Source organism: Perissodus microlepis, chromosome 12, assembly GCF_051167445.1.
Source record: "Perissodus microlepis isolate ML-2025 ecotype Zambia chromosome 12, ASM5116744v1, whole genome shotgun sequence".
NCBI classification, from domain to species: Eukaryota; Metazoa; Chordata; class Actinopteri; order Cichliformes; family Cichlidae; genus Perissodus; species Perissodus microlepis.
Genome location: NC_140472.1, coordinates 8,531,788 through 8,559,628, shown reverse-complemented (window position 1 = coordinate 8,559,628; position 27,841 = coordinate 8,531,788). Strand labels below are relative to the sequence as shown.

Genomic DNA, 27,841 nt, shown 5'->3' with positions numbered 1-27,841 from the left:
GTGTGTCACAGACATGCACCTGACGTCTCTGCAGCGCTATTGGTTGCCCCTACTGCACTTTCTCAGTCATCAGTTTCTTTCCATGTTGCTAGACTTTAGGAAGAGGAAGTGAGAAGGGCTGCTAAAAGCCCCATGATGTACTCCACAAGCTTCACAGAGCTATGAGAAGGGGAAGTACGAACAGCAGACGAGCTCGACAAGCACACGCCTGAAAACAGAGACGATAGCAGATATCATTTTCTCCAAATAGGTAAGAGTTAAACTTTATTTTGTCTTGAAGCTCTAGAGATCTCTTTAAATCTTCAGAATATTGTGAAGATGTTTCTTTATCGGTCAGAAACGTGTTGATATCAAATCTCTAAAAAATACTTGTAAGTGAGAAAAGAAAACCCAACAAAGATGAAAAAGTGAACAAAAATCTTTCAAATTTAGACCAAAATAGGCAGTCATCTAACTGAAAGTGTCTGTCATGTGTACGTACTGACTTAAGTGGAAAACAAAATATAAGAGCTGTACTTTAGTAGTTTTAAATGGCCGAAGAAGAAGAAGAAGAAGAAGTCTCTTTTTTATTCTCAGAACAAAGATCAGTTAGAAAGAGGGCAAAATTTTGATGTTTTGCACATATTTATAACACAAATACAGGAGATTTTTACTTAGAACGGGTCGCCTTGTATTTTGAGGAAGTTTTGGTATTTCCACAATTAAACTGCCTGCCCTCTCATGATGTAATTTTAAACCCTCCCAAAGTATAATGCACTCATATCGTGTTGTACAGAAGAAGAATTTTGGTTTTGCTTGTAAACTGAGAGGAAACACAGGAAGTGAGATGTGTGAGCATCACTTCCCCGCTTTGTGACCGTGATGTTTTGTCTGTTTTAGCACTTACACACCCACACACAAACGCAAGACATAAATAAGAGATGCTGCATTAAACCTTGACCACATCCAGCCCTGCTTCCAATATTTATATTCAATAAAAAATAACGGCCTTTTCTTGTTGCAGGTCTGATCAGAGGAGTTGCAAGATGGCTCACAGCTGCCTCAAGTGTTTAAAGTACACCATGTGTGTCGCCAACTTTCTTTGCTTTGTACGTATGTCTCAGTCATCCAGCATTACATCACACATCACTGTGAAACATCCTGTCACATTCATCCACTCACTTTTCAAACCTAAACTGTCGGGTGTGACAGACGTATGAGTGTGTGAAAATTAGTTAGCATTTATAAATGCTTCAGGTGTCTACTTTGGGTTTCAAATATTCTACCAGATGGTCAGATTCTTAAAAATTAATCAGTTAAAAGGATTTACCAAAAGTTCACACAAAAAAACACAAAAAAGGCTCTGACAGTTTTATTTGTTTACTCTGTGTAATTGTATTATTACTATGACGATTACATGAGCCAATTAGAGTGGAGGCAGTTAATTTTGCTTGTTCAATTTTAGAAAGCCAATGTCTGCTAATATGTGAGAATATAGATAGATAGATAGATAGATAGATAGATAGATAGATAGATAGATAGATAGATAGATAGATAGATAGATAGCCTTGCTAAAATATCCAGATTTTGCCCAAGTAAGATGTACATTTGCAATTTTTTGAAGACAAAATTGGGCCTATACTGAAGGTGGACACTCAGGGTCTCACCCACGTCTAACCCACACAGTACTTGCCAGTGTCATAATTAACCTTATGCATGGGCCGAATCTGGGGTACTTTTAGCATGTATCTCTACTTAGGTATTCATATAGATTCTTTTGGATATCTGATGATCTTCTGACCATAATGATGTACATACTTCCTGCACCCTTTCCATATACCTGACTCACAGGGGCCATGAAGAGAAAGAGTGTTAATATATTTAATATAATAATATATTTATATTATATATTTTTTAATATATTTTTTAATTCAATTTCATTTCATTAATTTTGTTCCACAGACTTGGTGGATACAAAAGAAAAGGAAAAGTCAACATTTGCCAGAAGTCTGTTGCATAACAAATAAATAAAAAGCAGAAGCACTTGAGAAAATGTACTGCCTGACACTGCTGCCTGTAGGCAAGCTCTGAAGCAGACCAGGGCCCGGTGCAGCTCACTGTACTCTGTGTAGTGTGTATTGTGGACTTGGCTTCAGTCTGTCTTCTCTTCTGTCAGATCTGCGGTGTGGCCGTTTTGGCCTTGGGCGTCTTCATGATGGTGAATTCAAATTATGCTGCTCTCACCCCCTCACTGGCCAGCTTCAACATAGCCAACATCCTCCTGATCACCGGCATCATCATCACCTGCGTGTCCTTCCTGGGATTTCTCGGCGCACTCAAGGAGAACCGCTGTCTCCTCCTATCGGTAACACACACACAAATACTCAAAGCAGAGTACAGATTATGTGGTTTTCTGCTCCCTCTGATTACTTCATATTTTTAGGTAATTAACACTCTAGTTTTCTTACCCCCAAAGGGTATAATTTGTTTGTTTTTTTAAGCCTGTATAATTTTGATAAGGGGGGTGGGCTCTCTAACACTGCCTCTTCACTGTTGTGTACTCCAATTTTTGAATGCTACAAAAATAGCATTTATGTAACAAATGGAAATATCTAAAGAGTCAGTTCTCTGGGAAAAAAGGTAATTTAGATGTTAATCGGGACTAGTTTTTCTGCAGAATACAGAAATACCTTTGCTTTACATTTGTTGTATCTACACGGTTTTGTTTTGTTTTTTGTTTTTTTTTAATTTAATGATACTTTGAAAAGCTTCCACCTCTCCTTCTAATTCAGAGTAGAAGAACCCTGTCACAGTAGCTTCTGTTTTTTATTGAAATATATAAAAACAATACTTGATATATTTTTGATTTCTATATATCAGTTTTTTATTTTACTTTATTCTGTTTTTCTTGTTGTCATAATTGATTTCATGCTACAAAATTCATAGTCATAAGAGACTGAATCCTATATATTACTAACTTTGTAAATTCCCTTGCACTTTTGGAAAGAAGCTTCCCAAGTGTCAGTACCATAAAAACAAACAAACTAACCGTAAAAAAGCAATTGATCCAGTGGTGCAGCAAGGTGCTCTCTTGACCCAGTCAGCTATAGCTCCCTGTGTTGGCACACCTGTCAGTCAAAATGTCCATAATTTTAAGTCTTACTAGTATGCAAATAAATTAGAAAACATAGCAGTTACATTTGTTTTGTCTGCTGTAACGCTGGGAATTTTAACATGGGAGGCCGTGGACACTGACTTGGTTTTTGGGACAGTCATTAGAGGAACTGCAGCTTCATCTTTTCCAAGTTGACTTAACTCAGCCTCCATTTGTTACTTGGTTTTTTAGTGATGTAATTGGGTCATGTCATATAACCCGAAGAAAAAAGTTGTGACAAAGTGAAATGACTCTTTGTTTAATCAGTATTAATAGCTCCGTAGTGGTTTTTCAATTCAACTTTATTTATGAAGCACATTTAAAAACCAATTTGTGAAGATGAAATTGCTGTACAAAAGACAACTCTGATAAGACTTAATAAGAGAATAGGCAGAAAATACATGTTAGTAGGTACTAAACATATACAGTCATGTGTGAAAAAGACAAAGGAGATACAATAAGCAAACCAGACAGAATCAAAATCAATGAATAAAAAGAAGTTTTGGTTTGAAACAAGTTTTTAAATAAATTTCTAGTTGTAAAAGACTGCTGTTTTCAGCTCATTGCCAGGAGGAAAACACAAAGGAAACACAAAGATGGGCATTTATGGGTATTCAAGTTTAAAACGTTCTCGAAATCAGACATGTTGAGCTACATGCTGTGAACTAGCAGCCAAAAATAACTTCACTATACAGTACTGTTTCATATGTGTATGTAAAGTGTTTTAGAGTAACATTCACATAAACCTTTTTATTTATTTTTTACAGTTTTTCCTGATGCTCTTCCTCATGATGCTCTTGGAACTGACAGCAGCATGTCTGCTACTTGTATACGAGGGAGAAGTGTGTGACACACATGCTATACACAATATGTTCTGTTTTTAAAGCAAATGTATACATTGTATGTAATCACCAAATCCTCCGTTACGGTTCAGATTACTGAAAGAGTGAAGACCGATCTGACAAACGGCTTGAATGATGCAAAAGGAAATTCAACACATTCAAAACAAAGTGACTGGGATTCAATTCAAAAAAAAGTAAGTGTGTCAGAGTGGAGATGTCATGTTGTGACACAAATGACTTTAGAAATTTGTTTATTTTTTTTTGTCTGTCAAATTCATTTGTTTTAGCTTGACTGCTGTGGAATCAATAATGTAACAGATTGGGGAAACAACGTGCCAGAATCCTGCTACTGTATTCCTGAGGAACCCTCTTGTAAAAGTCATAAATACAGGCAAACGGTAGGCTCATACTAATCACTGATCATTTCAGATTCATACTTGCTTTAATGTACCATAGAGGTCAAAGGTCACATTGTTACTGCTGCAGGTAATTTCAAAATGTTTTGTGTGCAGGGTTGTTTGTTAAAGGTGACAAATTTTTTTGAGAAGAATTTCCTAACCATTGGGGTCTCTGTCATTGTCCTCTGTATGATTGAGGTAAGCTGTTAACATACTATTTTACGCAGGTGTTGCAAAGTTAACCTATGAACCTGCAGATGTACTATGTCTCAGAAATTACCATCTTCACTTTTGTATAAAAGACAACTGGATTATAAAGTGAATGAATTGGTTAATACAATGTTCTGCTCAGAAACGTGGCATCTTCCTGTTAAAATATACCTAAACTTTGTTGCCTTCGATTGTATGGTTTCATTTATAGCAGTTAACAACCATGGCCTCAGTGTGTTTTATACTATAAAGATCCTTCAATATTAGATGGAGAGAACTCTGATGATCAGATAACCCATTATGAGCAAGTACCAGGCAATGGTGGGGAGAAAGAACTTTTTGACAGGAAGAGATCTCCAGACAGTGTGCGGGAGTAACTGAATACATGGTATTCCGAATACAGTTACTTTGTTGAAATAAATGGATTACACAGCGGCCTTTTCCTGTTTCATATGTTAGGCTATGCCCTCTCTATTTTTGGTAATTCCACATTGGTGGAAACCATCTTGCAGCCCATGTTACATCTACTTGCGGCCCGAATAATGACGTGAAAATTATTTTTTTAACTAACCTTCCCAACACTGTCTCCAGAAGAGCCAGTGACAGTGGCAGAGAGCCATCTGGTAAAACTGGTTGGGGGTGAAGAGAAAAAAGGAAATAAAAGATGAATGTAGCTTGCAGCTCTTGAAAATAAAATAATAAAAAGCTAATGGTCAAGTACTTTTAACCTACATTCTTCTGTCCTAATGGCCAACTCCTGCTTTGGAATAGAAGTTAGGATGTACAGAAATGTAAGAAAAATTACCTTTCAGTTCACTTCATGCTAAACATTTTCCTGATGACTTTATACTTTGCTAGTTTCACATCTTACTGTTAAGACTAGTCCCCACTAAAGTTATAAAAGTGGTTTACATGTCTTTAACCAATGAATGTCCAGCATCCCTGTATATCAGTCACATTCGCTATCTGGCAATGGCAAAATAACGTGTGACGTTAAAGCCGCTACAGCCATCCTTCATATACAGTCTATGATTGCCGCAGACCAAGACCTGCTCCCCTCCCACTTACCAAAGTGGGCCTCCAGCTGGACAATGTCCACTGCCACACCCAAAAACGCAGCTCTAGAATGGATCGGGGAAGAAAAGACCACTCTTTAGATTGCAAAAAGAATAAAAATACTTCATATAAACAAGCATAAACCCAATGAAATTTCAGTCAGCTTGAGAAGCTCAGAATAACTTTTTTTTTTTAAAAAAACGGTACAACATTGCATTTTATGTCCTTTTCCAGTTTAATTTCTATATTTCTGTTTACAGGTTTTGGGAATGTGCTTTGCCATGACACTGTTCTGCCACATTAGCAGATCTGGACTGGGCTACAAGTTCTGAATACCTTCAAACATGATCTTCCCATTTTACAGTAAATATCACTGTAAAGTTCTTTAGGAACTAGAGGGAAAGTTTCTGGAAAAACTTCCTTAAAATGAGAAAACTATTTTTCTAAACTCTTGCTTAAAGCTTAAACCTGTTTATGTACCTGAATATAAAGTATAAGTGTAAATTCTGGCACCTTTGACCTTCAGTGCACTACTCCATTTCAGGTGAAGCTGTGTGCTGAGTTCAGTTTTGTACAGAACTTGCTTGGTGCCAAGTTTATCTTAATGTCTGTCAACTTTTTAAAACTGTTTCTGTAAAATATTACCTTTGTACTAGTCTTTAATAAACTACTTACTGACAACAAATTTGGAAACATCCAATTAACCTGCAGTCAGCTGAGACTGAAGAAGTCACTTGGATGAGTGACGAAACGTTTCTCCCACAAAATGCTACGTCCAGATGAACAGAATCAACTTTTGGAGATCAATTAACTTTATAAAAATAAAGAGCATAAACAGTGTTCTGTAGACTTCTGAACAATCTTGCTGTCAGATGACTTCCTGTTTATAGCTTGCTGTTTACTGATCTGTGGTGGAGCCTTAAAAATAACCACTTCCTCTTTTGTCCCTGTTCAGCAAGTTTCCCTGAACAAGATTTAGTTTTAAGCTTAAGCGGGTCGAGAGGTCGTCGTTTAAAAACCAGTTAAATGTTTCACTTGGTAAGCTGATGAAACGAACTGTGTCCCAAAACAGACAAACACAAGATTCCACTAATGGATTCCACTGATTGTACTGAAAGCTAAAAACAACAAGTTACAGATGAATTCATTTATTTAAAGAATAAATCCTGCATCATTACTGATCACAACACACACACACACAAAACCCTTAAGAAAAAAAAAAAAAAAGATTTACATGTTAAAATAATTGTTCTCTTTGAAATCACAAAAACAGTAACAAGAAAACAAAAAAGAAACAGACTGTACACAGCAGAAAACACTATTTATTGCAAATTAACACCCCTGACACCTCAGAAACTATAGACAAGTACTCCAACTCACCTACAGATATGAAAAGACAATAAAATAAAATAAGAAACTACTCTGACACAGCTCTCATCCTCTGAAACAGTCGCAGTGCCTCTCTTCCCCCACATTATGGTGCCCCTGTGAGTCTCCAGATGAGAATCTCATGTTTCCTGAAGCTGTTCAGGTCCACTTGAACAGACATGTGGCACCTGTTCCCTCATCCTCCAGATGAAGACGTTCGGGAGGCACCACCTCAATGTGAAACTGAGCACAAAATAAGCTCTCCAAACCCACTCCACTTTTTACAGATGCACAGAAAACCTGGTCTGCTGACGTTATACCAAAGCACTCCTGATCTTATATTGTGGTTTAAAAAAAAAAAAAAATTTTGCTTTTTCTGAATGTTTATAAAAAGCAGCTCATTTAGAAAAAAATAAAAACAAAGATTTCATTCAGCAGCTTCAGGCCATTCAAATACCCGTTAGTTACAGTTCCCTAAGTGTTGCTATTGTAGTGAAACCCTATGGACAACATGTTGCTTAGAGAAGAAAAAAAAAAAAATGTTGACACCCATTTGTGCTCAGGATGTGTGAAAGCAAAGTTGCTAGAAATGCCCCTGCATTTGACAGAGTCCGAGTGAACAGAGGAGCCAACAGTACCGCGCCGAAACATACATTCATGTTGAGAATGTTTGAGAGAAAAAAAGAAAGCGAGAGAGCGCCTGGTGCTGATGAACATTTCAAAGATAAACATTCCCAGTAAACATCTGATCCATTTCAGAGTGCTGTACTTGCAGATTAACATCTGCAATAACATCAATAAATAAGAAAGCAAAACAAAAAAAGCCCACCACAAAACCTCTCCCACACCCACCACATAACTGGAATGAGCATCAGTCAGGGTACCCAGCCCCTAGATTAACATGAGAATATTAAATTAGCAGTTCATTAGTGACAGACATCTGCATCAACAGGAGTTTTGCTTCATGTCTGTCACATCACCTGCAGGATTCACAGAAGCCTGAAACATCACCTCACACCTACTGCCTTCACTTGGGCGAGACACAACCAGCAAGAGTCAATGCCTCAGAATACAGCACTGTTAGGACAGACCAGGAGGCATGGCTCCTGATCCCCTACTGTTAAGTCACCAAAATCACCACAGAGAGAGTTGCGTCTGTGCCCTTAAAGCAGATTTAATCCATAGTAAATTGAGTGACTGCAGGTCAACCTGCGAGCACTAGCCCGAAGATGCTAACAGTCCAGCTGAAGGAGAAACTAAAGGTTCTGTAGATATGACTATCGCTTCCATTTCTTTCATTAGTCAGTACTACAAATCTACAAAGGATTACACTGAAGAAGAGCAGTGGCTGATCTTCAGTATCCTGCTTTTTGTTGATGGCAATGAAATTGTTGTGGTTGATAAGCTTTAAGTAAAGATGAGTAAAGCCTTTTTAAGACAATATTTCCCACCAGTATTACAATGAGCAAAAATGAGGGGCTGAAAGAGGGGCAAAAAAATAAAATAAAAAAATAAAAAAAATATCCACACAAACCCCCAAAACAAGCCACACAAACAAGGCCACACACTATCACTGATCAACAGCTAAGGCTACTAGTTTTTAAACCAGGCCAGCTGAACCCTCAGCACATGCGTATTTCTTTGAAAGACATCATGAAGCAGGACCGAGCCACCTCGGTGTGTTACAAGCACAGAGGCGAGTAAATATTCAACTAATTCAATCTCAGGAAAATAAAATGCAGGGCTTTCATTCATAACAAGTGAGCATCCCACCAAAGAAAAATCAACTGGATACAAGCTTAAAGCAATCTCCCGGTGGGTAACATACAAACGGCTGGACGAGCAAACAAGACAACCCTGACATTTGTTCTGTTCTCTGAATACTACAGATTTTAATAATTCAGCTATTTCTTCAGAGTAGATTTGTGGCCATCACAACAGAGTTTGCACATTTGCCTTTAGATGTGATCTCACTTTTGTGAAAAATGTACACACCTCTTCAAGCCTAAATTAGAACAACTAATCAACCAAGGTTCTCACAGTTTTAAGGCATGCCCCACAGCTATAGATATATTTTGAGAATATGCGGACATGTGTGAGTGAACTATGCACGAGGGACTGCAGCATTGGAGAATGGACCTCTGGAGTGTGAAAAAACTAGCCAACACTGCTGAAGCTGTGTACCAAGCAATTCAATCTTTAAGGTGTACAAAACACTCACAATATGTAGCAGCAATACAACAAACCACTTAAGCCCATGTGGTGCAGAGGCTGGCACTCTGCTGTTCCTGCAGTGTGAGAGCTGTAAGGTGCGTGCCTCAACATGGAAACCTCAGTTTACACCTGGAATTGAAATGAGCCATCTGCTGAGCCCTTGAAACTACATCTGTACATTTCTAACATTTCTGATGACCTGACTAACATTTCACTTTGGAAAACATTTTGGTTTAGAAATGAATAACATCCACTGCTGAAGTATTGATCCTAACCATTTAGTCCCCGTGTTCAGTGGACTTGGAACATTAAAAGTATCACAGTGTTGTCTGGTAAGTGACACAAGTTAGGTGATGTTTCAGGACTTGAAAAGGGTAGAGGGGTGGGCAACTGCTTTTACTAAAAGTTTGTTTGAAACAGCACATTCTTAAGACTAAACACAGGATTTAAGGAATGGGATAACTTTCAAACCCTCAAACTGTAATTTGTAATGTTTAAATTTGGACATGCAGCCAGTTCTGCCAGGCCCTTCTCACTGACTTTCCATCCCCCCACAAACAGCATCAATGGAAACTTGATCCTCAGATGAATTTAGTGAATTTCAAAGTTCCTATTTGAAGAATATCTACCTGACAAGATACATTTATGTTTTATGTTAGTGAAAGAAAATATCTACCTCCAGGCCTTTCACTGCTTTGCTTCATGTACAGCAAAAGACTATAACAGGTTAAATGAGCAACTGGTATACATTTTTTTCCCTAAACTTCTTTGCATAGTTCAGTGTTCTAAGTTGCCAGGTCTTGTATAGATATTTGCAAGACCAGTAAATGCTGAAAGTCCACACTGGGGGCAAACATCTAACCTTTTACAAAACATATCAAGACAGGCACGTATTCAAAAAGAGTTGCTTTCAAATGAGTGGCGTTACATCTCAGGTCCCCATTCCATTTATGCTGTGTTACAGTGAAAGGGGCACATGCCCGCTGAGCATGGAGTATGTAAGTGGATCATGTGACTTGAACCAGCAGCTCCAGCTCTATGGCTGATTTAAGTTTTTGGCTATGATGACAGCGCTCCTCAAAGATCTGAATTAGACTCTTTTGCACTGTATGTGCAACCATGTGAGTTTCTTTAGAACAACTGAAACTCCAAAGCAGGTCTAAGAGCCAAATACAAGTCGAGATGTCGATTGACTTTCTCAGCTGGCAAGAGCAGACATTTTACACATATGTCTACAAACAGAAGGTCTTTCTTTCACCTGATGGGCATGTGCGTGTCATTTGTTGAAGGGAAAAAAAAATAAAAAATTCACTGTCAGACTAAGGTTACTTCTACAGTCTGTTACTGAGTTTTGCTGCTGAGAGCTGCAGCTCCACAATGGTGGAGAGCAGCCAGCTGTGGCCTCTTTGAGGCACTGGAATGCTGTGGTCCTTGACAGGATGGCGGCCTCTTTGCTGTGTGCTGTGGAGAGCTTAGAGGGGCATGAGCCTGGTGGTGTGGAACAGGAGGGGGTTCAGGTCCTCAGCATGGACAGCTCGATGGAGCGACGGCTCGGAGCGACTCCGCTCGATTTTCGGCAGCAAATCTTGCACCTGCTCAATGGACACCAGAATCTGAGGAAGGACAGAAATATTAGGAAAATTACAGACTATAGTTTTGTCAACATTACGCAACTACATTGCATATGGTTTGGCAGTCACCTGATTTAAAGGATAGTATGAATTTACAGGCAACTACAATGACACGTCCATGTCTTGCAAATTATTTGTATTGAACACTCCGATTTGCTTTTCCAGAACTTTCATTAAAGCATCCTGTGCAAGATTCCTCACTGGTGGCCTACAGTCCTGCTGTATCTTGCTTTACACCAAAAATTTCTCCAGGTCTTCATGTTCACCTAAATTCTTCCAAAAACAAATCCTCTTTAGATTGATACAGAGGAGTGGCTGTGGCTCAGGCAGTACAGTAGGTCACCTACTAATCGGAAGGTTGGTGGTTCGATCCCTACAATAAATGATCATCTTTCTGACAGAACCTAGTTGTCGCCAAAAGTTTTGGATAAAGTAAAAGTTTCAAGTTAAATTTAAAGAAAGCCCTTAGAATGTCGAGTCACAGGACATTTTAACATTGCAGGATATTTTTTTATTAAAGTGATAAACGATACACCATACAAGACTGACCTGTGGAAAAAGGGGCCTTTCATCACGTTTAAACTTCAGGCAGTCGACGATCAGCCTCTTCATTGCTTTGGGTGAGGTACTATACAGCTTACTGAGGTCTGGAGACAGGTAACCACGTCCAACCATGAAGATTATCTGACAAAGAAAAAGAGGACCGATCAAGGTGAGCTACAGAACAAACGTAAGTATTACATCAAAGGTCTGAAGACAGCTTAAGAAACTGGGCCACAAGTCAAGTCACACAAAATTTGCTTCATGTGTTCCAGATGAATTATTTAATTCAGAGTTACATTTAACAGTTTATCTACTGAACTCTACTAATATTTGTTAGTTTATTGGAACTGTGACTTACTCTATGGCTATATTTTTGATGTTAATAGTAATTAACAAAATCTTCAGAAAGAGTCAGTCAGATATTTTAGACTGACTCAGTGTTGTGTGTTAACATAAACTAGAATAAACTGGGTAATGGAACCTGGTCTCTGTTGTTGATATTGGAGTAAGGCAGGGTTCCTGACATCAGCTCAAACAGAACTACTCCGTAGCCATATACGTCTGACTGGAACGTGTATGGGTTTGTGTCCTGCATGCGGATCACCTCAGGAGCCTAATGAGAGGAGAGAGGAAAAAATGAATTAAAAACTGACAAAGAGGTACTTTAACACTACCGATTACACTAATTTAGCTTTTTGTAAAGATGTTGTGACTTAACCATAATAGAAGCAAATACACTACAAACCCTTGTACATAAAAACTGCATGTATGGATATAGGGTCTATCAAATAATGTGCGTGTGACCTTTACTGTGTTTAAACAAGTACATGGAAAACTTCCAGGGTTCCAATATACAATGAAAAACCATCATATTTCTATTATTCTGCTTTACAGTTAATGATACAGATGTGACTTGATGTTATTTATGGTATCAACAGTAATCACTTTTCAAGAAAAGTGTTCAAACGAACAATATAACTTAACCTGTCAAGACTCAAGATGTACACAGGTTATAAAGGACAACATTAACATGCATCGGTAATAGTATGCATCAGCCGCTCATTTTGCAAGTATCAGCAGCTGAAGAATGACATGATGTAAAAGTATTACTAAAGATCGACAATTTCTTTACCAAAACTGTTTTTTGTGGTGTGTGGCACCCAGCACAGTCAGAACCTGACATCTCTTTGGTGCATGATTTCAGTCAACTCCACCAACTTGACTGACATGTGGCACTGTGACGTGACACAACAGTCCCAATAGAAATAGGAACCTGCCCAATGAGTGCTGTGGGAAGCTGGATAATCAGCCAATTGTGGCCACGGGCAGGATCAACACTGTTGCCAAGCTAGAACCGAGGAGTAATAACACTAATGACCGACACTGCAGTTTGTTATGTCTGTCGGCATAGCGACGTATCAGTGGGGACTTAAACACATTAGATTTCAGACAGAGCCATTGGTCTTTAGTAACTAGTTAGGAGGGAAAAAAGCTCCCTCGTAGAAAACAATTTAAGTAAGGGCAATGTCAGACTGAAGGTGAAAGAAGACACAGCCACAGTTCATGTACGGGTGGCTGTGGCTCTGGCGGTAGAGCAGATCAGCAACTGATTGGAAGGTTGGTGCTTCGATCCTTGGCTCCCCCAATCTATATGTCAAATATCCTTGGGCAAGATACTAATCCCAAGTTACCCTCCGATGCATTCATCGGCGTGTGAATGTAGATTAGTTTGCACTTGTGTTTAGAAGTGCTTATGTGAACGGGTGAATGAGGCATGTTGTATACAGCGCTTTGAGTACTCCGGAGAGTAGAAAAGCGCTATATAAGAATCAGTCCATTTACCATGTAATCAAGAGTCAAGTTAAATGTTCTAGCTGCTGCCATGTTGGATTTTTAAAATCAATGTCACGAGGACAGGTGGATCCCACTGGCAAAACAAGAGATTCTGTATGCTGAACTTACAAACTGAATTTTTCAAATTTAATAGGACTTGAAACTAGCAATTTAGCCCAAGAACTCATCTGAAACAGAATTTAGTACTCATACAAAGGAGCAGAGGCTCATTTTGCTCTTGTGTTCTATAAAACCCAAGATCTTTTCAAAAACTGCTCCCCCTACTGGCCTTAAAATGTCATATAGACTCTGAGCTCTACAATAAACATGTTAAGTATCCTTACCATCCAGAGAATGGATCCGCTGGGTTGTTCTACCTGCTGAGAGCCAGTCCATCGAGCCTTCACTGTAGCCAAGCCAAAGTCACCGATTTTAACAGTCCAGCCCTCATGGAGAAAAATATCTGGCAGCAAATCTCAGAAAAATACAACAGGCAGCTGCTGGACGTTTTCATAGTATCAGTTACTGTATAAACATTTCACAAGAAAGAAGTTATAAGAAGTGAGACTGACAGAGGAAACTACCCAAAGTAAACAATGGGAAACAAAGAAATGTCCACCTGACAGTGTGGAATGACTCGACAAACTCAAATTTAATACCTTAGTTTCAAATTCAAATGTTTGTCCCTGACAGCAGTGATGCACCGTATCATCTTAAATTGGCCTCTTCATGAAAACAAGGGAGAGGTGTCTTCAAGGTAAGAGTCAGCATAGAGTTTGTTTCTCTTCTTGTGTTAAGAGTACTGACACATCACAGTTTTAATGGTTTGGCTGCTCTGTATATCACTGTCTATTAAAAGGAAATGCTTTTTGTGTGTCGTTAAACCTTTAATAACTGCAGAGCATGAGGCTCAAATTAGCACGTGTGATTACGGGTTAAAAAAGGTACAGCTATCTAAACTCAGAAACACACAATGACTGCACTTATGTACACCATGCACAAGAGAAGGATACTGTTTGATTTTAGATCTCGATGAATTATGTTCTTTGCATGAAGATAACTGAAAGAAAAAAAAAAAAAAAAACCAATTTGAAAACTAGTAAATTAAATTCATGAGTGCCAAACATTTGTATACAGAATGAACTTCTTGCACTACAAAAAGACTTTATGTCTGCTACTTGGCCTGACTAAGTGATGATGGTGAAATGGAATATTGCAGCAAGTCTTACTCCATGCCCTGTGCTGTCTGTCTGGCCACATCAATGCGACGCACAGTGTCAAACTTGCTCTCTAAGACATGCAGATGGCGGTACAGGCTGCTGCCTTCACACCATTGTGTGATGATGGCAAAGTTGGGCTTAGTCATGAAGCCCATGAACAGCAGGATGTTGACGTGGCGCGTCTTCCTGTAGAGAACAGAAATGGTGAAACTTACAAATTCCACTACCTCATCCGCAGTCAGAAAGTTCCAGTCACCACATTGTTAAGAGTTAAATTAAAGTGCTATAACAATGTGAACTGGTGTTAATAAAACCAGTTTATGCAGCGTTAATAATACTAATATCATTACCATTATTAATAACTCCACCACCAGCAGCAGTTGTGGAAAGATTTGTGCAAATAAAACCAAGTTAAAGTCATGTAAACCACTGCTCACCGCAACACCTGCATTTCATTTTTAAAGGCTTGTAACTGCTCAGGCGTTGGCTCTTTGACTTTGAGGATCTTGATTGCCACATCTCCATGCCACTTTCCCTTGAAGACAGTTCCAAAGGAGCCAGAACCTATTCTCTTCTGGATGTTGACTTCTCGAGAGTGGACCTCCCAGTAGTAACTTGAATCTCTGTTGCCTCCTCGGTGCTGAAACAACAGAGTGACTGTTAAATTTGTTAAAAAGAGATAGCAGTTCAATGCATTCAAAGGTTGCCCTTGTGAATATGTAAAGTGACCAGTGGCCTGTGAACAATGTTAAAGACACCCTACCACTTTCTTTTTGTCATCAGAGGACGAGGGCTTGCGCTCCCTGGGTTCCGAAGGGGACTTTGGTGGCTTCTTCCCTGGAGAGCCAAAGGAAGAGGGCGGGCTGGTGGAGGGCTTAGGTGAGGGTTCAGGACCTGCAGCAACAAGAGACAGCACAACATAAGTGTCATGCATAGAATAACAAATGTATTCTAAAACAGAAGAGAGGGGAAAAAATGGAAAGCATACCTATTGTGTTGTTGAACTTTAGTGCTTCCTAAGAGGAGATATGCAACAAAGTTATTTTGATGAATACACAGTGGAGGTGACAATCCTTCAAGCAAAAGCAAACAAGCAGCCAACACCGACCTCTATAATCATGGCAGAAGCAGGGTCCAATGTGCTGACCATATGAACATTGGGAGTAGATGTGGAGCGATGCCTCTGTAGAGACTGACCATCTCCGCCTGACATGGGGAAGTGAAAGGTTGAGGACGGGGATGGGGACAGGTGGCCCATTCTGAGCAAAAGGAAAGAAGGCCAAAATTTTGATTAAAATATACATTTCACAAAATAAAGCAATGCTGCAATTTTGATAGAACGCCATCTGCCCAGCTTACCCAGAAGGCTCTGGGGTTAAGGCTGGGTTGCTCTGCGTGGGGGAATTTTCTGGCAGTATTATCTGTGGGTATCCATCTGGGCAAGGACTGGGATCAGAACTGGACATAGGATTGAAAGAAAACAATTAAACATTATCACCGAAGTTTCATACTATTAAGGCTCCAATTATGTGCAAAATTTCTGTTATTTAGTACTAAATAATTAAGTAGTAAGTGCATATTTGCACCGGTTTTTTAATGTCAAGTCTGAATCTGATCATCTAGGCACATCACAAAAAGATGGTCCGTATATCTCCATTTTTCCCTGAAATGGTTCTGAATTTTAAGAACTTCAGGTGTTTTAATTGTTTTTCATCATCATTAGGGCTGGGCCATATCATACCGTTCACGGTAACACCGGTATAATGTTCGGCAACGATAAGAAAATGAAATACTGCGATAGAATATGGGTAAAACGCGCAGTGCCTTTGTTTTCATACGCACATGGTGGAAAAAGCATGGCGGCGACGGAGAATGAGAAGGGTGAAAGCGGATCGTTGAATAAAACAGATGAACCAGAATTGGTTTGTAAAAATGCTGCAACTTCAGTGGTGTGGAACTGGTTTAGCTTTTGTCTGTCAGATACACAACAGAGCACTATTTTTAGTAGAGCATGCTAACGGGCCGTCGTTATTACCGTGTTTTTGGAAAATACGGCACACTTAAAATCAATCCTTTGATTTTTCTGAAAATCAACAGTGCCCCTTATAATCCCATGTGCCTTATGTATGAATTCTGGTTGTGTTTACTGACCTCGAAACGATTTTATGTGGTACACGGCGCTGGAAAACCTGTCAAATGTTTTAGTATGACTTTGCTAAGCTACGAACCCATGAACTTGATGGATTGTTGGAGCATTACGGCTATTGTAGGTAGGAGCCTGGCGGAGTGATACGTACTGTGCTTCAACATAATATTACCGTATTGTGTGTGTATAACCTCTTTCTAAGTTTTGTGGATATTATACATGGTTATGCTGAGGATATGTCAGCCAATTTCCACTGAAAAATGCCTTTAACTTTAACGCACATAAAAAAAAAACAGCTGCTTGTTTAAGTGAAAATAAATTATTAGAGCAAAAAAAACCCATCAAAGTTGTGGAGTTGTAAAGTATTTTGTCTAGTGTCAATTATATTGTTATCGCAAATTTTCAGATGTATATTGTGATAAATATTTTTGGTCATATCGCCCTGCTCTAATCAATCAGTCCCAATAAAGTTATTTACAAAGACTAAAGTAAAAGACTATTTTAAGAGTGCAGAAGGAAAATTACAGTGTGTAAAAATCACTAGATTTTAGTAGATGGCAGATTGCAGTCAACTAAATGTTGTTGTTGTTTTTTTTGTTTTGTTTTTTTTTTGTTTGTTTTTTTAACCCTCCCAATTCAAGCTCATAATCCTAGCTACGTTGGCTGTTCTAGGAGAAACGTGTGTTAGTCAGCTAAGACAGTGAAAGGGGCCAATATGAGTTGAGTGAGTTGTTGAGGATATCCTGAACTAAGGAGCTCGGAAAGAAAAACGTCTGAACTTTGAGTTTCTTGGAAGACGTTTCACCTCTGATCCGAGAAGCTTCTTCAATTCACAGCTCCAATGCTACAATGACCAGGATGACCAAGAACCTTCACACACATATCCTGACCTTTTCTTTTGTAAACGCTGCTGTTAGCATTAGAGAAACTCTCTTTGAAGTGGATCCAACATTGTTGAACTTAAACATTTAGCGGACAAACTCCTATACACAAGGAGAATGCACTCAAACTGTTTATCAGAAGGAAAGTGTGATTTTTAGGACACTCCAGTCTAACGTTAGCTGGCCAACTCTTATAACCAGCCGTTTAGTTGGCAGTCAGCTGTCTGGAGTCTAATTACAATAAATAATTGCAATAATATTGGGAATAAAGAAGCATGTTTTTGCATGTTTTTGTGTGCTAGAGCCTTGACTGCAGTTCAGGAGATGAGGCTTAAGGTGAAGAGGATGAGGTGGAAATGAGGAAAGAGCATTTAAAAGAGCCTTTTGTGATCTTTAAAGGCTTACATAGTAAGCCTTTAAAGATCACAAAAGGCTTACTATGTATGTCTCTACATAAAACATGATTAACCAGAATACAATGTTCATCTCAGCCACTGTAATCAAAATTACAGGGCAACATGGCAGCTATAAAAAAAAAAACCTAACAAACAAAAAAACTGTATGGCCTGTATGTCGACATCATGTTGCAAAGTCTGGAAGATATCGTCTGAATCCGTAGAATTGTGGCCCTCCTTAAAAATAGGACTTATTTTCCAACTAGCCACCTTCTCTTGGTGAAATATTACCAGCAAAGCATCTGGTACAGCCAACGATAAACACTACTCCAACTCACCGCTCTCTTATAGTATCCATGTCCACACACACGGTGGGGACCTTGCTACTGCAGTGTTGGTGAAACTTGTAGCCACATGTCTGACATCTGAAGCCATTGAAAAGGAACTTGTGGCAAAAATCACAGTAAGCCAGCTTGAAGAAAGTTTTGCGTACCTATACAGATAGAGTTCATGAAATTTACTTTGCAGTAATAACATTTAAGACCATCAAGGCTAAAAACAGCAGCAATTCAATTAGAGTATCACAGGCCAAAAACGTATGAACAAAAGGTATTTCACATAAGCTATGAACATTTTATACACAGGTATGTGAGATACTTACAAAGTTGTGCATGGTCAGGGGAATATCATCCAGGACCTCAACTAAAAGCTCCTCTCCAACTAGAGGAGTTATGTCTGTGTCCCAGTCTGTCAGTCTTTTTCGACTAAAGGGGCAAAAAAAGGAACATTTAGAAGCAATTTAAACACTCTTTGTACATATCACCAATATTGAAACCCTTTCAAGGTTTAAAATGGCTAGGATAACAAAAAAATAACAACGGAGAGGTCTTCATTATCCTAATTGGCCAATGCACTTAATTTGTATATCAATGAGTTCCTCAGAAATGTCAACAACTGTTTATGGTGCGAGAAAACAGTTTACAACTATGTTGAAGCATCAAAACTGCTAAATTACAAATTCTACCTTTAAGCTGTTGAATGTTCACGGACAGTTAGAGTAAAATTTTTACTTTCATTCATTTTTCTCTTTAAAGTGGATCTTTCATGGTCATTTCCAACTTTTATCCTGAGATTCTACTAGCGCAGCTAAAGTTTGAACAGAAGGTCAGTGATTCTTTCCCTTTGTTAAGACTGTTTTAATATTTAATGAAGCATAGGAATGTTACCCATCGTTACACAGGAAACCCTTCAAATGCATTATGGTAACAAAAAAAAAGGAAAAAAAAATACACAATGAATAATTAATTGTATATTAGTTGTTTATCAATGCATATTGACTTTTCTACCATTTCAGCCTTTGAATCAACTTCACATTACATCTTCAGCCTCTGTTATATACATGTGTTTGTCTAACATGTAGTTTTGTGACAGCTGTTCACTGTTGCCTCTCAGAGTTTCATGTGGGCAAAAAGGAATGCAAAGTCATTTTCCCAATATGATGTGAGAGGACGTGGCACAAACAGCAGTGCAATCTTACCCTCCTAGAAGGCGAAATACAGCACAGCACTCTTGGCTCAGGCCTCTCACTTTGAGCGCTTTATCTAGAATCTCATGCACAGTCTGTCCTTGGCGGACATTCACCTGAAAACAGAATGCCATATTTGAATAAGTGTGACTTTGACATGACATTCTCTGATCACACAGGTAACACAAAAGGCATACTTGGGCAAAATGGCAGTAACAAAGAGCATCAATTTTGACCATACAAGAAACAAACATTACATTAGATGATGCAGGTTACTGTTCCCATTATGTGTTTAGGAATGTGGAACGTAAAGCTACATGTAAATGTGGCTGAATATGATTCTTTGCTTTCCAGCTTATTCTTCATGCTGTAAGTGGGAAATAAATTCCTCAGTCTCTGTCGCCATCTCCCTCATCTCCTCTTCCCTAGTTAGAGGTGCACACAGGAGAACAAACAAGAAAGACAAAAAGGGACATCGTGTCTCTTGTCTGAAGAGCTGCAGATGGGAGGAAACACCATGAGCAAATCAACCGTTCTTTCTGTACCACACACCTAAAGGTTTAGAGTAATAGTGGGTGGATTGAGCAGAACTAGAAGGATCTGTACCTCTCAAGAACCAGGAAACGGGCAGGGAAAATCATCACAGACCCCTCACACCCTGGACACAGACTTTTTGATCTGCTGCCCTCTGGCAGACAGTACAGAAGCCTGCAGACCAGGACCACCTGACATAGGAACAGTTTCTTTCCCCTCGCCATCTCCCTCCTTAACAGTTGACCTGTCACACTGCTCCCACTGCCAGACTGCAACTGCACCTTATGTACATTCTGTAGTATTCATTCCACCTCATTTCATTTCTGTATTTTATGTATATAAGTTTAGATTCGTTATTTATAGTTGGTTTACACAGCTTTGTGTATGTATGTGTAATGTGTGTATATAGACGTGTGTGTGTGCGCGCGCGTGTGCTTTACATTGCTGTGCTTGAGAGCCACCATCTACCGGAACCAAATTCCCTGTATGTGTCTGCACATATACTTGGCCAATAAACACGATTCTGATTCTGAACTAACCTTTTTCAAAATGAAACGAACTGAACTACATCCCCGACTACCGCTTACACATCTGGGCGCTAACTTAGGCTGAGACCCCATCTAAATGAACCTCTCCATAAAGCCTTTTATTTCAATAGTCACCTGAAAATAAAAAAAAAAATATCTACTGAATCACCAGCCAAATGTCATTTAAAAAAATAAATATAACTTCAATTTACACATCATTATGGCATTAATTGCTTGGTCGACAGAGCCAACACAATCAACACCTTTGGTTATCCCAATGAAGAAAAACCAATTACATTTTAAAAAAATAACAACACAGCACTTCATATTATCTCAAAAAGTAAGAAAGCACCTTCCTACTTGTCTGCTACAATAATATGTAGTGACATACCCTTGCCACCACACGTGGAACTGTCAAACGTCAGCTGTGTGCTTATGTTAGCACATCACAATTGGCCAATAGGTTCTCTCATTTTGTGGCTGCTTTGGAGGCAGGGGCTCAATAACCAACCTCTTCACAGTTACTCAGGTCTTCCCTAAATTTCTATTCGGGACTGAGTGTCATGTCTCTCCCTTATAATGTCTGCTAATTAGGGCTGCCACGGTTAGTTGACTAGTCACGATTACGTCTACGACTAATTTAATAGTCGACGCGTCATTTGAAGCTTTGTAAGATCCCAGAAGACGCAGGAATAAGTAGTAGGATTTAAGAGTGTAATAACGGACTGAAACGGAAGATGGCAGCACTGCATGTACAAGGATGCCAGCTGCCGTTAAACCTCAAAGAAGAAGCAGTGTCCTGTATAGTAGCTGTGTCCAAATTCAGAAACCGCATCCTCCTGTGCCCGCATTTGTAGGCCGATTACGTTACAGTGACACAACGAAGACTGTCCAAATTCGAAGACTCCGACAAATGCAGCTGACAAATACGCCCTTCATTTCCCCAAATTTGATGGGTCGGGTGTATACTTTGTGGCCCAACCCATCCCAGAATTCATAGCACGGCCCTGCTCAGTTTCCAACAATAGCGGCAGCTAGTTAGTTTTAATATTACTCTTATTATTCTTTCTGGGTCACAAAATAAACGTTGAACATATTTTCCAGCCAAGAATGTAGCTGTGTAATCTTCAAATATCTGCTCAGTTTATCAAGACACCACATATTTTCAAAAGCGCTCTGACGTTTTCGGTAGGGGTGCAACGATACTCGTATCGATATTGAACCGTTCGATACAGTGCTTTCGGTTCGGTACGCATATGTATCGAACAATCCAAAATTTTTTAATTTATTTTATCAACTTTCCTTCTGACGATGCTGTCTGTGTTGAGCACTCAGTGGATCTGCGCTCGACAGTGCAGCCTAGGCGGAGTAGTCGAACGCAGATTCACTGAGCGCAGGGCAAGCTAGCGAGACAGAAGTTAAGCTCTCCTTGCAACATGGCAAATTGAACCTCCCCCACCCTCATTCAGATGTGGCGTTTGGAACTATTTTGGTTTTCATGTGAAGTATGAACCTGAAGGTAAGCGCGTCATGGACTAAAGTAAAACAGTATGTTGGATGTGCCACACAATGCTCAATTACATGGGTGGGAACTAGTGCGTTAGCGCAGTTAGCTCGTTAACGTGTTGGCCGTCCAGCCCCACGCACGGGGCGATCCGCGGTAGCTCGTTAACGGAGATTTGCCTTGTTGTGGCGTTAACGTCATTTCAACTAGATTAACGCTGACAGCACTAGCGGGAACACAACGAATATGACTGCACATTTACGCCGACATCATCCTGGTGCAAAGACAAGTGGAAGGAGACAAAAACAACAAGCACGCATGCTACAAACTTTACCCGACTCATTTAGACAGCCGTTAGCACATGATTCTCCTTATGGGGACCTGATATGTTTAATATGCTGCAGAGAATATAGCCCAGAAGAAGCGTATAGTATAGCTTTTATTTTGGAAAGAGCCATTTCTCTGTAATAAACTCTCTTTTCCAAAGATGAGTGATTCCTAAATCAGATACAGGGCTCACAAAATCGCTAGCCCGACGTCCCGGGGCTAGCGATTTTTCCAGTCGGGCTACCAAAATCTATCTCTGCCGTGCCCGTTGGGCTATCGTAGGAAGGAAAAATATATGTCACTGCTTTTGCATTCTTTCGGAAATGTAGCTGGGTAATTATGTCATTGGCATCGGTGAGCCACTGTCAATATGTGACATATTGAAATCGCGTTTGAATTTGCGCTTGTTTTTTTGCTTTCACTCTATACACAGTTCGCGCGAACTGTGTATAGAGAGCGACAGTACTGATTGGTGAGTGATGATAATTTGCGCACCAATTCCTCTGACATCGTCTTATCAATCGTTAGCTTACTATGCAAACATGACAAGTGAAATCTCCCGCAGCAAGCTTAAACATGTGAGAGGTTGATCGCGCAGAGAATCGCTGAGCGTTATGTGAGTGCCTGTGTAAAAGCAGCAGGATATATATTTTAGTTCTGCTGAGCCAAATAAGACAGGTCAGGGTGAAGAAGTGACAGCCAAAGAAAAGCTTACCACAAAACGGAAAAGTTATGACAAATCAGACTATAAGGCAAAAAGAAAGTGCAGCTTTATGGTTTCATGCTGCAATATGACGAGCTATATAACCAGGTGTGCACATAAGTGGTCCGCAGGTGCGCATTCGCTGTCAAAATAAAAAACGCGCACAAGATAAGAAGTTGCAACGCGTGTTTGCGTACATAAGATTTTCTGGAGGAGGACAGACATTTGTTTAAAACTCTTAAAGATGTCGAAGAAGCTCCTTTAAGCAATTACTTTGGTGTTCCTCCACCTCCAAAGAAATGTCAGAAGGAGTCCGAACCACAAAAGAAGCACGTATTCTCGGAAAAGTGGTTGCAGGAGGTGAGCTGGCTTCAAACAAATGATGAACGCACAGAGATGTGGTGCGGAATGTGCCGTGAAAATCCCAATCTAGCGGACAACAACAGTGCCTTTTATATGGACGCAAACACGCGTTGCAACTTCTTATCTGGTGCACGTCTTTTATTTTGACAGCGAATGCGCACATGCGGACCACTTATGTGCACCCGTGTAAATAACATAATCTTCTGCCGGGTGTGTTGTTGGTTTTCCCTCGATTTCTGAGTCGACAAGCGCCTTTGTTACTGGGACCAGTTTTTCAGTGGAAATTTCAAATTCAGGATCTGACACAGACTGATTCATGTCCTACACAGTTCTTACAAGTTCATAGAAATTTCTGTTCAATTAGAACCAAGTATTTGAGTTGATGATTGTAATTTTTATACAATGTTGTAATTTGTGTTTCAACAATTTTTTGATTAATGTTTTGTTTCCGTTACAATATTATACTTTAATGTATGACATTGTAACGGAACAAAACAGGAAACAAAACATCAATCAAAAAATTGCTCTCTTTTTTATTCGGGCTACTTAAATTTATTTTGGGCTACCAAAAACTGAAGAGTCCCTGCCCGAAGGACTACCAGGGATTTTGAAATTTTGCGAGCCCTGAGATATATATATATATTTTTTATTACTTTTTTGTTTCAGCAACATTAAATTTAAAAACTGTACTTTTGAGTTAAAATATATATTTATAATTTTAATAAATGACAAATTAAAAAGGCATGAACATTTTTTTTGTATCGAAAAAAATATCGAACCGTGACACCAAAGCATCGAACCGAGCCGCACCGTGAATTTTGTGTATCGTTGCACCCCTAGTTTTCGGATATGTCTGTTACCCACCAGCTCGATAGCTAGCCGGGGTTCAAGGCTCACTAGAGCCGGTGAGAACACCAAACTCCCGGAAAATCGTTTTCAAACCCACTGTGTTTGGCTTTTTTCAGTATTTTATTTGTTCCTGAGTAAATTGGTTTGGCTGAGATTAAAGTTATAGTTTTTACACAGCAGAATAAACGTCAAGCAGACAACTGCTTATCAGAAGTGTGAGATGCTCAAGAATATACTCCGGTGTCCTGTTATATTTTAGATAGCAAGGAGCAGACGGCTGAGTTTATTAAACTCCACCGAAACAATCTGCAAATTTAATTAAAATTTTATAAACTATCATCTTGTCTTTATTTTTAGTTAGCACATACCTTAAACACTTAAAGCTGTAATCTAATGATAGTTATATAAGAGCAGATGCATGCTGGTGCAATAAGCTGTACATTTTACATCCAATGGATGCATGATCTGATTAGTTGACTCATCGCAAAAAATAATCGGTGACTAGTTGACTATCAAAATAATCGTTTGTGGCAGCCCTACCTACCTACTGCTAATACTACACAGATTTAGCACATGTGCTCATTCTTTTTACAAAAAAGGTCCAGCAGAGAAGGGAAAAGCTCAGTTTGATGTGCTTTGGAAGGATCTGTACAGCTAGTAAAACTCACCTGTAAACACTGAGGATTTAAAAGGAGAATGCTCCTACATGAATCCCAGAGATTCATGTTGGAAAATGCCATGAACACAGTGTCCTCTACACTGCCACTCATATCACTAAATTTAACACTGACATTGTGACAGGACTATGCAACAGCTACGCTTCAGTGTATGAAAACTTGACATCTAACAGGAATTACAAGTCAAATTAAAGGACGATGGTGGCAGGCACCATCTGAGAAACCTGATACCAACTGTCCAACTAGCTTACTCATTAGCACATTCTGAAAGATGTCAAACTTGGTGCAATTACAGTTACAACCAACAGTGATGGAAGATTTTTTCTCCCTCCTACAGAAGTGTTAAATGTCAATTGTTTTCTATCAAACAAGGCACTGTTTATAGTTACAATGTTTAATATAAAAAATGTCACTGGTCAACACAAACATGGAGAAAAGTATCTCACCACTGTCCTCTGTTTGTTGGGGAGGTAGACTCGGATGGTTCCTCCACCTCGGGGTGGATCCTCTGGACTGGTCTCCCCTGAGGAGGAGTAGGAGGAGGAGGTGGAGGACATGGTGAGAGGCAGGAGGGAATTGGGGAGGGCAGGGGGGAAGGGAAGAGACAGTACTTGGACACCAAAGCCTCAGGAGAGCTTCATGCACAGTGGGGTCCAGAGGAGTTTTGCCCTTTACCTAGAACCTACACAAACACAAAAATAATGTGAAAAAGTGCACATAGGTATGATAAAATTGATAACGCACAGACTTTAACTACTTGTATAAACATTAATAGGTAATTAATGTTAGAAGAATACTATAAATAAGTTTTTGGGCGCTCTCTTTAGGGGTTGTACAGCAGAAAATCTACCTCCGATAACCCTTCCCTAGCATCCTCATCTATAACACGAACCCTCTGTACCCCTCTCCTTCACAACATCCCCAAACCTTCCTCTTTTCCTCCTTGTCTAGAAGATCAGTCTTCAACATCCTGTGTTCACCATCACACCTCTGCACATGTCCAAATCAACTCAGCCTTGGCCAACTTTGTCTTCAAACCGCTCAACCTGAGGTGTCTCTTGGATGCACTCATTTCTAATTTTGTCCATCATAGTCACTCCTAATGAAAATGTTAACGTCTCCAAACTATACATCATAGCAGCTCTCACTACCATCTTGTAAACACCTTTCAATCCTGCTCCTGTCCTTCTGTCACGAATCTCCCCTGGCACTCGTCTTCACCCTCTTTTACCATTTCTTTTGGATAAAAATCAATTAAATTAGTAAGAGGGAGTGCTATTTTCTGTCTCAACTACTGTACAACACGCTAGTAAAAACTTTAAAGTTTAAAAATCACATACTTTAAAGTGTTGTTGAAAATAAGTTGTTTGATTAACCCAAACACTAAAACCTCGCGAAAGCTTTTTCCTGAGTTTTGAATTGTCCCATATACCGGTTAGCTTGTAATCCAGTGGCACCAACAACTAAGGTGTTCGCAAAGTGGCCTACAGGAGCAAGAACTAACTTTTTCTAAACGTTGTAGCTCATATTTGAGACCGGGCGAGCTTTGAATTAACATTGAAACAAACCGCTGACAAACAAAGTTGCACATTTGGTTAACGGCCGAAAGATGCTAACGCTAGCTCATATTAGCCCGGTAGCCTAGCATGGGATTCGACTGCCTTGTAAAATGACATTTCGAGTTTGGGGAAGCCATGTTCCTCTTGGGGCGCGAGTTAATTGTCTCCGGCTAACTAGCTGACTGCCTTTCAAGGTAATTTGTAGTAAGGAGGTGCGAAGCGATATAATAAAAACATAATTCCTACAAAGCAAAGTAATCAGTTTTCGGAAATTCCTCTTCGCTCAACCAGCTAGCAAACTAGCATAGCTAAGCATTAGCATTAGTTGGAACGGGAGAGATTATGTGGCTGCTTCAGTCACTAGCTCAGTTTACAGTTAAAAGCTTTAACGCGAGTCCCAGCCTGCTAAGGTTAGCAAACTTAGGGGTTTTACCACGGCGTCAAGCTGGTGCCTACACTTAAGAGTCTCTTTTCAGATATGCAGCGAATAATTTCCTTGACATGCTCAACACAAGACGGTCCAGATTGTGCTATGCAGTGCTTACGGTGACAGCAAAATCTCCTTTCGTCTCAGTGTTCTGAAACAGTTGGGATAAATAAAAAGTTAAACTCGTACCTGTAACGGCCATCTTGAATTCTCACAATCTGGAGGCGAATCTGTCAAGAACTTCAGGGGAAAGCGGAAAAACTCCATAAATGCTCTGTGCTCATTGGTCAACTTTTGTAGGCGCGTTCTTTCATTGGACAGAAGCTGCAATCCAAACGGTGGGAGCTTCTGTGTAACGACACACATGTATACTACAGCAAGAGTATAGACACCTGTGATTATTGTTCAGCGTTAAAACCGGTGGAAATGACAAATGTTAATCTGTTTTGTAATTATATTTTGATCACGAGTAAATTAATTAATTTAAAAAACTGTTACAAGATTGTACTAGGTCTACTGACACAAGTATAAATGCATACTAGTGCACTGTTCAGACACTTGACACATATTTGCGGATGTGTCATTTTGGCAAATTGGTACTGAAAAAAGGATGAAAATCTCTGTGGTGAAATATTACTTTAAGAAGAGAGAGGCACAAAGGGTGACAAAAGAGAGGAAAAAAGCACACACAGGTGGAATACATGTTATGGTTTAATCTGAAAGAGACAGGAGACTGTAGTGGCAGGGGAGAATGTAGTTAAGGTAGCAGTCTGCAGAACGACTTCGGACATCAAAAAGAGGAAGTGAGCAAAGGCAGAGGCAAGACAGACAGCAGGTCCAGCTGGAGGTGGCAGATGCGAAGTCGAGGATGCGAAGGTTTTCACTGGAATGATCAGAGTGGATAGGATTAGAAAGGAGTACATCAGAGGGGCAGCTCAGGCTGAGCGGTTGGAAGACCAAGTTAGAGAAGCAAGGC

The 27,841-nt window shown here is 39.6% G+C and overlaps 2 protein-coding genes across 2 annotated transcripts; one reads left to right on the top strand and one right to left on the bottom strand.

Moving 5' to 3' along the window:
* Positions 1–117: 117 nt before the first annotated feature.
* Positions 118–6,324, top strand: LOC146375764 (leukocyte surface antigen CD53). Its single transcript, XM_084945655.1, has 8 exons — positions 118–250; positions 1,004–1,088; positions 2,156–2,344; positions 3,901–3,975; positions 4,068–4,169; positions 4,263–4,373; positions 4,488–4,571; positions 5,900–6,324. Exons 2-8 carry the CDS (start codon positions 1,026–1,028, stop codon positions 5,969–5,971), a joined length of 696 nt encoding a protein of 231 aa, XP_084801781.1. The 5' UTR covers positions 118–250; positions 1,004–1,025; the 3' UTR covers positions 5,972–6,324.
* A 447-nt stretch (positions 6,325–6,771) lies between these two features.
* araf (A-Raf proto-oncogene, serine/threonine kinase) lies at positions 6,772–27,144 on the bottom strand. Its single transcript, XM_084945654.1, has 16 exons — positions 27,055–27,144; positions 25,326–25,561; positions 19,408–19,511; positions 18,532–18,634; positions 18,209–18,363; positions 15,808–15,906; positions 15,557–15,707; positions 15,437–15,464; positions 15,212–15,342; positions 14,886–15,088; positions 14,458–14,634; positions 14,242–14,288; positions 13,573–13,691; positions 11,877–12,008; positions 11,402–11,536; positions 6,772–10,834 (listed from the first exon to the last, which is right to left on the bottom strand). The coding sequence occupies exons 2-16, from the start codon at positions 25,434–25,436 to the stop codon at positions 10,694–10,696; spliced, it is 1,836 nt and encodes a 611-aa protein (XP_084801780.1). The 5' UTR covers positions 25,437–25,561; positions 27,055–27,144; the 3' UTR covers positions 6,772–10,693.
* Between the last annotated feature and the right edge of the window lie 697 nt (positions 27,145–27,841).